Below are 14,121 nucleotides of genomic sequence, written 5' to 3'. Positions count from 1 at the left end.
GGTGGCCCTTGCCTGCCCAAGAGGGTAATTTTGTCCTCAGCTCCCCATTGTGTTTGGCCCCAGCGCTGTCACTCTGCTCCCTTTGTCCCAGGGGCTCCTCAGCTCCTGATGCTCTTGTCATTCCTGTCCTTGAGCAAAGCACTTGAGAAACTGCCTCCTGGGCAAAGGCGGCTTTAGGGGAACAATGAGCCACCCTTTGTGTTGGAGATTGTGCAAAAAGACCACAGATAGGTGTAGCTCTACCTTACATATGAAGAAGGAGAAGTAGAAAGACGAGGATTTTCCTGGATTAGGAGGATTTTCTCCAAGTCTGGTGTTGCACAATTTCCGGTGGGGGATATTAGCCCTTCCTCCCGAGCAGATGCTCTGGGGGATCCTCAAATCTGCTTTGAGGGATCCTCATGGCAATAAATGAGCCACCAAGGGCTGATCCCAGTGGGGATGTCGGTGCAGCAGTTCCTGCCAGGCTTGGGGTCACCAGGGACCTGCAGGTGGATGGGGCTGGGCCACTGGCAGGGTCACCCTTGGCACCAGGACCAGCTCAGCGGTGATGGTCTTGCAGGCAAAGCCAGAACTCAAATACCCCTCTGATGGTGAGGTTACACCACCACAGCCTCCACATCCTTGAGCTGGGGACACCATTGGGCTCCGGGGGTGACTCTTCAGGGGCTGGGACCCAAATGCTGGCCTTGAGGACACGATCCAGCCCTGGGGACAGGGATGGGGGCTGCTCCAGCGGATGATGGCTCTGTCATCCTGCCTGCCACCCACACCTCCTCGCTGTCGCGCATCCGGCAGAGCCCGGAGCAGGAGCTGAGCAAGCGTGAGCGCACCCCAAACCAGCCAGCCCTGCCAGGCTGGGCCAGCCAGGACGGGGAGCCTGGGCTTGGGGGCAAACAGCAGCGAGCAGGTCCCAGGGCTGTTGGGGGGCCGTGGGCTGCAGGCCACCCCCAGCGTGGCTCCCCAGCTTGGGGACAGCGCTACTAGCACGCCGCAGGGCTTCTCCAGGGCTCAGGGCATCTCCTGGCATCAGGCAGGGTGTGCCAGGGGTAAAATGGGTCCGGGGGGGCTGGAGAGGCAGCGGGGCTGGAGCTGATGGTGCATTTTCCTCCCCTTTCTCTGGATTTCACTGCCTGCTGAATCCAGAGCGGGTGGCTGCACCCCCGGGGAGGTGGGGCTGGCGTGTCCCCGGGGCTGTGAGCCCTGTCCCCTGCCCCATATGGTCTGGCAGCATTTCGGGGTGGTCCCACAAGGACTCGGGCAGGCATTTTGCAAGTGCCCAGCCAGCCCCCGTGGCCACTGCCCAACGGCTTCACGGGGACAAAGGGGACACATTGCACGGCAGCATGAAGCAGCCACCCCCTGCTGCCCACACCTCTCCCATGTGGGACCCTGGGGAACGTGTTGCAAGGCCGAGGGGGACAAGAAAGGGGGGTGGAGATGCGTTGGCATGGGGGTCTGACAGCCTCTGCTGTCCCCGGGGATCCTGGACCACCATGGGGACAGCAGGGTGGCTCAAAGTCTGCCTCCGCAGCGGGACGGGGACAGCCGGGGGGCAGAGCCAAGCTCAGGGTGCCCCTGGGCCACTTGCCAGGCTCGGGGTGGCTGTCCAGCGTGGGGAAGAGCTTTGGGGTTGGAGCTTCAAAGTCCAGCCCTGCTGTCAGTGGGGATCCAAAGGGCACGGGGGCCCCGGGGAACTGCCTTGCGTCATGTGCCGGAGCCGTGCCAGCAGCCGGCCGGGCCACGGCAGCTCCGGCGGGGAGCTGTGCCAGCGCCGGGGGACACGTGCTCGGTGCTGGCCACGGAGCTGTGCCAGCGCCCTGCGACTGAGGGGCACAGCGAGCTGCTGGCCTGGCCCATGGGCATCCCCTCCATCCCCCCCTCCACCCCAAAACCTGTCACCAGCAGTGCCGCAGCCCCCGGGGCACTCACCCACCCACCGCTGTTTGCGCAGCCGGCGTGGGCGCTGGCAGCAAGAGGCTCTCGGGTCCTGTTTGCCAAACGCCTGGAGAGATGGGGATGAAAGGGCTGCGCGGCCCCTCCAGCCCTCTCCAGAGGTGCTTTCGCACCTTCAAAGCATCCGGAGCTCCTTGAAGCTGGGACAAGCTCCTGCCTCACCCTGGGAAAAGCCGGAGAGGTCCCCGAGGCCAGCAGGGAGGGGGAAGGAGACGTGGCCGAGAGCTATAGGTTGCAGGAGCCTTTGCTCCTGTGCCCGGGGATGTGTTGGTGTTGGAGCAGGCGGTTTGGGGCAGTGCCACCTGTGTCCCCAACTGTGACCTTCCATCCCTGTTGACCCCCACGGTGCTGGGGCAGGACAAACCCCCACAGCCCCTGCACCAGCTCAGCCCCTGCCCTTAATGCCAACAGGGCAATATGTTTCCTAAAGAGAGAAAAATCTTCACCCGTGCTTCCCGGGGAGGGTGAAGGGCTGGGACCAGCCCTGGGGCAGGAGGAGCCTGGCCTGGGGACACCCCGGGGACATGCCCAGGGCTCCCAAACTGGCTAGGGACTGGGGCCAACACTGAGACCAGAGCCCAAAGGGAATGTCAGCCTGTGCTCCCCGGGACTGTGGGGGTCCCAGAGCTCCTGCCCCAGCCCTGCAGGCATGTGAGCAGGATTGGGATGCTCAGGGTTCCTCTGGAGGGGCCAGGAGGGCACATAGGGTGCTGTGGCCATCGCAAGGACCCCACGGCACCATCGTGGCTGGGAAACCACAGGACTGGGCTCGGGACCCTCCTGCTGCACTGACACAGACCTCGAGGGTGGCAAAGCTTTGCAAGCTCAGCTGCACCCCGTGAAGGGCTGGAGCAGCCCCGGGGCACCCCACACGCTCGGGGACCCCGGGGACAGCCACCAGCCCGGCCACCCGCTGCCAGCCCGGCTCCTCTGCCTCCCTCACACCCTCTGCCCCCCGGGCAAGGGGGAAACTGGTGCCCGGTGGGGTGTCCCGTCCCCGTCCCGTCCCCGTCCGTGGCACAGCGGTTCCCTCCGGGGCCCCGGTACCGGCCGTGTCCCAGCAGAGGGCGCCCCGTGCCCGCCGGTGGCGGCGACCGGAGCCCGGGACCGGGGCGGGGGGCCGTCCTGGACCGCGATGGGCAGCGCTGGGATGTGCTGGTCCTGCGGGATCAGCCTAGGGCTGGTCCGTGCTGGGCTGCGCTGGTCCGTGCTGGGCTACACTAGGCTGTACTGGGCTGTGCGGGTCCATGCAGGATCATGCTGGGCTGGGCTGTGCTGGTGCACAGCGGTTCCCTCCGGGGCCCCGGTACCGGCCGTGTCCCAGCAGAGGGCGCCCCGTGCCCGCCGGTGGCGGCGACCGGAGCCCGGGACCGGGGCGGGGGGCCGTCCTGGACCGCGATGGGCAGCGCTGGGATGTGCTGGTCCTGCGGGATCAGCCTAGGGCTGGTCCGTGCTGGGCTGCGCTGGTCCATGCTGGGCTACACTAGGCTGTACTGGGATGTGCGGGTCCGTGCAGACCCCTATGAACCCCTACAGACCCCTGCGGATACCTAGGGACCGCTACGGACCACTACAGAACCCTACAGACCCCTGCAGACCCCTATGAACCCCTACAGACCCCTGCGGATACCTAGGGACCCCTACGGACCACAACACAACCCTACAGACACCTGCAGAACCCTGCAGAGCCCTACGAACCCCTGCAGACCCCTACAGACATTTACAGACCCCTGCAGACCCCTACGAACGCCTACGGACCTCCACGGACCCCTATGAATCCTTACGAACCCCTACAGACCCCTACAGATCCCTGCAGACCCCTACGAACCCCTGCAGACCCCTACGAACCCCTGCAGAGCCCTACGAACCCCTGTAGACCCCTACAGACATTTACAGACCCCTGGAGACCCCTACGAACGCCTACGGACCCCCATGGACCCCTACAGACCCCTACGAATCCTTACAAACCCCTACAGACCCCTAGAGATCCCTGCAGACCCCTGGAGACCCCTACGAACCCCTATGAACAGCTACAGACCCCCACAGAACCCTATACACCCCTACAGACCCCTATAGTCCCTTGCAGACCCCTGCAGAACCCTATCATAGCATGGTTAGGGTTGGAAGGGACCTCAAAGATCATCGAGCTCCAACCCCCTATGGACACCTAGAGACGCCTACAGACCCCTACGGACCCCTGTAGAACCCTATGAACCCTAACAGACCCCTACAGACCCCTGCAGACCCCTACGAACACCTACGGACCCCTACGAGCTCCTACGAACCCTACGAAGCCCCTACGAAGCCGAGGTCCCCCCAGCCCCGAACCGCCCCCCAGCATTCGTGCCCACAGCGGCGGGCTCGGGCTCGGGCTCGGGCTCCGGCTCCGGCTCCGGCTCCGGCTTCCGCTTCCGCTTCCGCTTCGGCAGGCAGGCCGCGCGAGGCCTGCCGGGAGTTGTAGTCCTCGCCTCGGTGCGCGCATGCGTACGGGGAGGCGGGGGCTGTGCCGGCCGCGCTGCGCAGCGCGGAATGGTGCGCGGCGGGACCAAGCTCGGGCTCGGGAGGGAAAGAGCCTTATTTTGGACAAGGTTAAATCCTGCGCCGTGATCGGTAAATGGCTGAATAAACACTGACTGATCAATACTGAGCCCCGCAAAATAAAGTCATGACCGTAAGTCCCTCAGTGAGAAACCCTCAACAGCAAATTAACAACAAAAAAATGTAAATGAAAAGCTCCAAACCCTCTGTTTTAAATTAAAACCGCACACACACGTAGAAGCAGGAACCAATAAAGGGAAGCTGTGGAATGTTTTCTCGCAGCTAAAAAAAATTGCCCCTCACAAATCTCAGCAGGACAGTGTCTTTTGGGTAAATACTGGGGCATTCATCTTCGGAATTTTTTCCTTGTGAAAGCAGAACCACAAACCTCCACCTCCTGACTCGCACGTAAATCGAAGCAACCGAAAGTGAATCTATACGCCAGCACAGAACACGGACGAAGGTGAAGAGCCTGTGCCTCAATCTTTACATGGTATTCTCTGGTCTGCCCTCAAACACAGGACCACTGGATCTGGCACTCCTAGAGACGATATGAAATAGTACAATTGTCTGAATTTCTCATTATTGAAGTGTATAATTCGTGATCCTAACTTCACTGCTGAAAGAAAACTGCAGGACCGAATCCGTGTTGCGCTGAAATCACCGATGTTTGTGCCTCTAGTTATCCAGCCTTGTGGGTCAGTCAAATACAGTAGAAAATACAAATCAATTGTACACATAAAGTGCACATTATTGATGAGTAGGAACAAAAAGGTCTTGATATTCAGAGAATATTTCCATGAATAAATGATTTCTGTGGTATTTGACCCTGAGCTAAGAAAACATAATGCAGTCGTTAAAGTTTTGAAGATGTTTTGCAGCGAACCCACCATCAATGAAAAGCCAGTGAGGTAGCTTCTAGAGCTGGAGGAGAAATAAATGTTCTCTCCTTACATTATTTTGTTACTAAACAATGAATGTTGGTACGACAGTTTGTGTAAATAGTAACATCTGCAAAATATCTGGACTGAAGTAAAGAGCAGCATCAGTGCTATAAAATTGCCATTGGCACTTGAAATAATTTTCCCTCACAGCCTGTTGTTTGACTGAAATACTATTTTAAAGCAGATAAAGCACCCCAGAATATTATGTGCAGATTGTTACATGTTTATCTTAACATTTTAGCACCCCAGAATATTATGTGCAGATTGTTAAATGTTTATCTTAATATTTTTTGTTGAACAAGTGGATTCCCAGCCACCATAGTTTAGTCTCACCAAACACTCAGGTTTTCAGAGCAAACTTCAGCATCTTTGCGGAAGGTGGGTGGAGAGGGTCTGTGGATGATTTCAAAGGATTTAGAATTTTGTTCACCAACAGCAGAAAAATGTTTAGAAACTTTCTTTAAGTACTTGATATAAGAGATGTGTTTATGTCTCTTGTAAGCCTGCTTTAAGTACGTACCAGCAATGGCTGGCTGCAGTCTGACAGCTCCCCAAAGGGATCGAATTCTTCCAGGCAAACTGTCATTTAACTATGAAATCGGACATGACCTATTGACTGATCCTCAGCGCCAAAATTAAAATATAACGATTAGCTTTTTAGAGTTCTCAGTAGAGGAAGTTTATTTATCCCATACAGGACACTTGGATCAGTGATACATTTTTTCAGGGCGGTAGGAGAATCATCTAAAAGAACACTATAGTACTAGATACACTTTTTACCTCCTATTGATTCCAGTGGTGAAATTAGACATTTCTACCAGGCGTGCCTAACGAGGCCGTGGCCTTGGCCATTGCACTGCTAATGCTGGCTCCAGGACAATCTTTGTGTGCATAACAAGCATATTTCTTTCCTCGTCCTTCCATTCCTAAAACAAGGTTTCTTTCCCTCCTTTCTCCCCAACATTTTTTGCAGACATTTCGGTGTTCCCCAGCCTACCATGGGTCCCCAAAATACAGTGTGGCGATCCAAAAGGCCAAAAAAAAAAAAAAAAAAAGTTGATTTTAAGCTCTCTCAAATAATTTTCATGCGTAGCTCATCTTACAAGCTGTCATCTGTCCCCGAGTGCCAGGTGGACTTTTTAAACAGAGAGTTTACTCTTAGAATCTTTATGTAAGCAAAGGAAGAAATTATTTCCAACGAGCGTGGTGAGACAGTGGAACAGGTTGCTGGAGAAGTTGTGAATGGCCTGTCATTGGAATTGTTCAAAAACAGTTGGGATGATGCTTTGAGCAACCTGATCTAGGGAAGGAAGTCCCTGCCAGGGGCCTGGACTAGGAGATATTTTAAGGTCCCTTCTGACCTTAACAATTCCATGATTGTACCTTTAGCCTGTAGAAATTCTGCTGCCGTTCTTTCACTTTCCTCTCCTCCACACCTTTTCTTTTCTTTTTCAAATTTGGTGAAGCGTAATTTAGTACAGGGAGTATTCATTCTGTTCCAGGAGCTCTCTCTTTATCCTTCTCTAGGGAGAAACAGATAATGGTAAGTTTGTAGAGTACAGCTGAAAGTGTGGGTTCCATTTCTATATCTGCCATACGCTGACACGGGGAGGGTGTAGAGTGCACGCCTTTACACAATCTTTTACTGAAAGTAAGCAGATTCATCAGCACAACAAACCCATTTATAAAAAAAAAAAAAAAAAAGTTGATTTTAAGCTCTCTCAAATAATTTTCATGCGTAGCTCATCTTACAAGCTGTCATCTGTCCCCGAGTGCCAGGTGGACTTTTTAAACAGAGAGTTTACTCTTAGAATCTTTATGTAAGCAAAGGAAGAAATTATTTCCAACGAGCGTGGTGAGACAGTGGAACAGGTTGCTGGAGAAGTTGTGAATGGCCTGTCATTGGAATTGTTCAAAAACAGTTGGGATGATGCTTTGAGCAACCTGATCTAGGGAAGGAAGTCCCTGCCAGGGGCCTGGACTAGGAGATATTTTAAGGTCCCTTCTGACCTTAACCATTCCATGATTGTACCTTTAGCCTGTAGAAATTCTGCTGCCGTTCTTTCACTTTCCTCTCCTCCACATCTTTTCTTTTCTTTTTCAAACTCGGTGAAGTGTAATTTAGTACAGGGAGTATTCATTCTGTTCCAGGAGCTCCCTCTTTGTCCTTTTCTAGGGAGAAACAGATAATGGTAAGTTTGTAGAGTACAGCTGAAAGTGTGGGTTCCATTTCTATATCTGCCATACGCTGACACGGGGAGGGTGTAGAGTGCACGCCTTTACACAATCTTTTACTGAAAGTAAGCAGATTCATCAGCACAACAAACCCATTTATTCACGTGAGTTGCAGGGCGACTCTGCTGCAGCAATACATCTGATGTAAAGAAGAGAATAGGAACATCTGGGATACGTAAACTAAAACTTAGTACTAAAGTTTTCTTTCAATCTGTTTGTCAGAGGCTGAGATCCCTCTTAAAACTTGGAAGGTGCTGGAGAGATGAAAGGGAGGATAATGTGAAGGAGGTTAGAGCTGCAGATCTTTTCTAGCCTTTTTTAATAAGGTTTTTCACTGGTCATGGATAAGTTATGCTTGGAGCGGTAGCAGACTGAACCGCAGATTGATTTTCTCCTCCCTCCATCCCTAGCAAATATAAATTCAATGGGCAAAGCTTGTGCTCCATCATTTTCTCCTGTAGCAAAATAAGCTGCTTATAATGTGAAATTTTCTCACACGGACAGAAGATGGCAGGGGTCATACCTTTATATCGGACACCGCAGTTCTTTAATTTTACACATTTTTGTAAAGAAAGGTATGTTTTATTTTTAATTTGCCATTTATTTTTAATTTGTTTATCTTTAACTGTCTACCTTGCCTATTTGTATAGCAATTTCCCAAGGTATTTTCATGTTTAGTAGGCTGCCTTCGCATAAAGGTTCCTCTCTAGTCATTGGTATTGCGGCTCTAAGACTGCAACTTCCATTTGATTTCTTAACACTCCTGTTTGACAGGGTGAAAATGAATCCCATTTGAACAGAAAACACTAAATTAAACCACCTTTATTCTGAAAGAAAAATGAGATTATTCTGGTTTTAGTGTAACTGAATTCTATTGAATTGTACTGTACATAAAATGAAGAGGTAAATCTACAGACCTACAGGTTATCCCTGCAGATAACAAATAAAACTATTTTTGTTAGAGTATACAATAACATAAACACAGAAAATGAATTGAAAATCTTGTTCACAATGTAGTATCCTGTAGTGGAGAAAGCAACAAACATATGAAAGAAAGGCAAGATGTGCAATTGCACACATATATTGCCAGTTTATCTGTATTGAGATGATAATCATTTAGGAAAACGCTGGTAGAGAATTTTTGCATAAATCATTTCTTTTTCACAGAATCAAGGGCAAAGATAGCAAAGCATAACACCTAGGCCCTCTGTTCTGTATTTCAAACGCAGGTATCATTGATCATGGGAAACTGGACTGATGGGGATTCTATTTATTTGTTTATTGGTGGCACCTGCAGACAAAAAGCAATTGTCTGTGCCAAAATAAATGCTTAAACTTTTTTTTCAACCTAACAATGCAATTTTAGCAAGATGTTTTATTCCCTCTCAAGTTCCTTTGTACAACCAACTTTCACTGCGAAACAATAACTGGACATGACTGTAACTTGAGCTGCGATGCGGGGTGTGGAGCATCCAAAAAGGAGGACTGAGGAATATCAGGGTGTCTTTTACTGATAAAATAGACTTGGGCAGATGATGTACTTCTCCGTCTTGTAGATGAGAGAGAACAACACCTAGATTATCAATGAGCAGTGGGTCATGTTGCCATGGTTACAATGTGAGATATGGTGTTTTTTCCCACTGTCATTTTTTTGGTGATGTGTTAAGGATTGCAGCTTTTACAATGTTTGATACTTTTTTCTCTCATACGTCATAGTGTTATGATGGCAGAATAACCATGGGAGACTGGAATTTCCTCGGAGGCATTTTAGAGGAGGTCCACATTCATTCCACCATCATTGGAAAGATCTGGCTAACGATCCTCTTCATATTTCGAATGCTTGTCCTCGGAGTGGCAACTGAGGACGTTTGGAATGATGAACAATCAGAATTTATATGCAATACTGAGCAACCTGGTTGCAGAAATGTGTGCTATGATGAGGCCTTTCCCATCTCTCTCATAAGGTACTGGGTCTTGCAAGTTATATTTGTGTCTTCCCCTTCCTTGGTGTATATGGGTCATGCCCTGTACAGACTAAGAGCCTTGGAAAAGGAGAGGCAAAAAAAGAAAGCTCAGGTAAGAGTGGAACTTGAAAGCACTGAATTAGAAATGACTGAAAATCGGAAAAGGCTGGAGAGAGAACTCCGGCAATTGGATCAAAGGAAACTAAACAAAGCCCCCCTGAGGGGCTCTTTGCTCTGCACTTACGTGATACATATTTTCACGAGATCCGCAGTGGAAGTCGGTTTTATGATTGGGCAGTATCTTCTGTACGGCTTTCATCTAGATCCCCTTTACAAATGTCAGAGAGATCCGTGTCCAAACATAGTTGACTGCTTCGTTTCTAGACCAACAGAAAAGACAGTGTTCATATTATTCATGCAATCAATAGCGACTGTATCGCTGCTTTTAAACATCCTGGAAATTATCCACCTAGGATTCCGAAAAATTAAAATGGGACTGTGTGGGCAGATTAAAACCAAGGACGACCCTGACAATTTCTATGTAAACAAATCCAAGAAATACTCTGTGATACCCCATTCTTCTTTGGGAATATCCACCACCCCTCAAAAAAACGTTCCTTCTGCACTTAGCGGTTATACCTTTTTAACAGAAAAGGAAACTGACGCTGCTGTCTACCCGGTTCTAAATTCTCCTCCCGTGTTTCAGCCCGTGCAAAATAACCGTACAGAAAGCAGCAGCAACTACACCCATCACAGTCGGGAAAATAAATCACCAAAAAAGAGGCTGGCTACCAACGCTGTAGACAATCAGACTCAAAATACCTGCACAAATAATAACGAGGGCTTGTTGGGCAAGCTTGGAGCTGAAGTGCGTGATGCTCAAAAGGAAGCCCAAAAGAAACATTTCCTCGTGGGTACTCAGAATGCAGATACAGCTTCCAGCACGTGCTTGAGAAGCTTTGCTGAAACGCCGTCTCAAACATTGCTGCAACCTGACGCAGCTTTTCCTACTACCAGTTTCAGAAGACAACATGGAATCGGTTCCTCTTGGAACTGCTCCACGATGGTTGAGAGCGCAGGATCTTCAACAAATTCCCTTCCGAAGAACAGCAACGGAAGACAGAGCAGTTTCAGTGCAAACCAAGCCCAAGCTCCTTACAATAGTGATGTTAAAACTTCTAGCCGGCCAGACACTCCTGACTCTGCGGGGGGAGGGAGCTCAGAGTCCAAGCACAGCAGGAACTGTGATAGTCCCAAGCCTTTCTCTCTGTCCAGGCGACTGTCGCTGTCGAGCAATGCCAGCAGCAGGCGAGCCCCCACTGATCTCCAAATATAGTGGGACAGAGCCTAAGAACCACAGTGCTGGTGTAAGGACTGACCATCCTGACCGAAGCAAGACCTGTGTAAGAGTGGCCAAATTGTTCAACTGTGTCCAGCTGTTTCACGTAGATAGAAAAGTTGTGTAGCCCTTTGAATATTAGCTCAGTAACTCTTAAGCAGCCTCCTCCTTTGTAATGAAAGGGTGGCTTAGCGTATAAACTTCTCAGCATATAACCTTCTACGCTACCCTTCCAGCTAAAAAAGGAAAACTTACATCAAATAAGTCCACATAGGAGGAAAAATCAGGCATAAAACCACAGCTGGTACTATTTAAACTAAGTAGAAGACAATATTTACAGTCTAAAAATATATTTCATGAAGACCAGTAAATGCAATTAGGAGTAATTTCTCAGGAAAAATAAGTTTCTGCTTAATCTCTCTCAGAATTCAAACAGGCATTGGACAGCTGTCTGAAAGCAGGATGTCAAACATATTCCGCTGTTTGAACTGTGTTAAATACAAAAAGAACAGAACATTTGATACATGTATCACTAATTCTCTGACTCCGCGGTACACTTTTTTTTTTCAGTGTATCACCACTGACTTCCCCAGGAGAAAAATAAGAGTAAATCTCTTACCGTATACTATTACTGTTAAATATACTATTACATTTTTAAAGCATCATGAATTACAGGAGTTGTGAGCTTTAATATTGAGATTTTGCATAACACTAGTAACTACCATTTTTTTACTTTTTTAATCAGAAACCAAGTTACAGGCATTTATTAATCAGAAATTTTGGATTTCAGAAACCAGAAGGCTTACTATGCTAAAAAAAAAAAGAAACAAAACTAAGAAGAAATGGTAGTACCTTCCTACTTTCAGTTACAATGTCAAAAAAAACATGTAAAAGGTTTATCAAACTGTAAAACTACTGCTTGTCTGAATGCTCAAGGGTCCATATTTCCCCTGAATTCTGACAAACTTTTAAATCAGAGTGCTTATAATTGTTTAGAAGGAGCTTTTCCATTTGTGCTTTTTATGGGGGTAATAAAGCAAATAAAGGACATTCATCCGCTTGATGTTTCAGTCCACATAGTGCAAGGCAAGTTCTGGGGAACAGCTTGAAATAATAAAGGCGAACAAAATTTCACATTTTGTTACATTTGTGATTGAGACTTGTATGAATGGGATGCATTTACTTGAGTCATGCAATGCTGACAGGCTGTAAGTGCCGGGGAACAGCTTGAAATAATAAAGGCGAACAAAATTTCACATTTTGTTACATTTGTCATTGAGACTTGTATGAATGGAATGCATTTACTTGAGTCATGCAACGCTGACAAGCTGTGTTTGGTGAGGTGGGGATGCATTAGTGTATACAAATGTATTTTTTACTCGAGGATTTGACTTACTGTATGCCTACTGGAAATATAATTTGTGAGATGTAGTGTCACGTTGTTACAACATCATAACATTCTTAATGTGCATTATCATTATGCTTAGAGGCCAGCCATGTTTCAGATTGGCTGAAGGCTGTACAATATTAGGAAAAAAAGGAGCCAGAAAACCTAAAAGGCTCTTTTGCTTGCAGCAGCAGCATTATTTGGGCCCTGTCTGTATATGAAATACATACTATTAAAACTATTTACTGTAGACTTCTGTCCAGCAGCTTTTCTTCTCACCTCTACTATTGCTCTACATGTATACATAAATACAGCCCTATGTAATTCTGCTTACACTGTAAAATTAAACATCGTGTAATATACAGGAATGTATAAACATGTATAGTGTGATTAATGCTGCTACCGTGGCTTTAATTCTTGCACTTGCTGCCTAAGTTTCTGTGGGTGATAACTGTGCTAATGAATGTTTTGCATTTAATGTCTCTGTAATAAAAAGACTAGTGTTTAATGCACTCTGTGCCCACTGTCTAAATAATAGAAAATTAGCATTTAGATGGTCACATATGGGATGTGACATTTGGATTTCTGTCAGTTTAAGATAAGATACCAAAGATTTTGGTTTTCTGCTGCTGATAGAGGATTTTTGTTAACTTTTTTTGGTGTGTTGACATGGGCCAAACGTTCTATTTGATCCCAGCACCTTGCCAAGAGGAAAGTGTAACCCCAGTGGAGGCTGAAGACGGGGCAGAAGAGTGGGCAGGAGAAGAGTGAGAAGACTTCACCGGCACTGGCGAGACCCCACCTCGAGTACTGTGTCCAGTTTTGGGCCCCCTACCACAAGAGGGACATTGAGGGGCTGGAGCGGGTCCAGAGAAGGGCAACGAAGCTGGTGAGGGGTCTGGAGCACAAGTCTTATGAGGAGAGGCTGAGGGAGCTGGGGGTGTTCAGCCTGGAGAAGAGGAGGCTGAGGGGAGACCTTATCGCTCTGTACAAGTACCTGGAAGGAGGGTGTAGAGAGGCAGGGGTTGGTCTCTTCCAAGTTACAGATGATGGGACAAGGGGTAACGGCTTCAAGTTGCGCCAGGGGAAGTTCAGGCTGGATATTAGGAAACATTTCTTTACTGCAAGGGCTGTCAGGCATTGGAATGGGCTGCCCAGGGAGGTGGTGGAGTCACCATCCCTGGAAGTATTTAAGAAACGTGTAGACATGGCTCTTCAGGGCATGCTCTGGTGCCCAAGATTATTGGTTTGTGGTGGGATGTTGTGTGGGTGGGTTTGGTTTGGTTGTTGGTTTGGTTGTTGTTGTTGTGTGTTTAGGTGGTGGGTGTTTTTTGGTTGTTGTTGTTGTTGGTTTTGGTTGTTGTTCCTGTGTGTTTAGGTGGTGGGTGTTGTTTTTTTTCTTTTTTTTTCTTTTTTTTTTGTGGTTGGACTCGATGATCTCTGAGGTCCCTTCCAACCACTACGATTCTGTGCTTCTGTGAAGACACTGACATGTGCAGGGTTAATCGGTCGGTTCTCCTTTTGATTTTTATAATTAACAGATTTTATCAGTCGGTAGATACCACCCTGTTCCACAAAAATAAACCGGTATAACCGCTGCCGTTTTTTCAGACGAGCTAAACCAAAGGATTTTCCTGCCCGGTGCGAAGTTTCCCCCCCCGGTGCCCCCCGCTCGGTGGCTCCGCGGTTCCTCCCTCCCCCGGTTTTACCGCTCAGCTCCGCCCGCGACCCTGCGCTTCCCGGCCGGGTCTCGCTGCC

General features: G+C 48.8%; 1 protein-coding gene across 1 annotated transcript; it reads left to right on the top strand.

Annotated features, from left to right (window-relative positions):
• The first annotated feature begins 9,393 nt into the window (after positions 1-9,393).
• On the top strand, positions 9,394-10,973 carry GJA9 (gap junction protein alpha 9). Its single transcript, XM_014946519.1, has one exon. It carries the CDS (start codon positions 9,411-9,413, stop codon positions 10,971-10,973), a length of 1,563 nt encoding a protein of 520 aa, XP_014802005.1. The 5' UTR covers positions 9,394-9,410.
• Positions 10,974-14,121: the final 3,148 nt, after the last annotated feature.

The sequence above is a fragment of the Calidris pugnax genome, unplaced genomic scaffold (assembly GCF_001431845.1).
Source record: "Calidris pugnax isolate Ruff unplaced genomic scaffold, ASM143184v1 scaffold113, whole genome shotgun sequence".
Taxonomy (NCBI): domain Eukaryota; kingdom Metazoa; phylum Chordata; class Aves; order Charadriiformes; family Scolopacidae; genus Calidris; species Calidris pugnax.
Note: the sequence above shows the minus strand (reverse complement) of the source record. Positions and strands in the feature narration are given on the sequence as shown.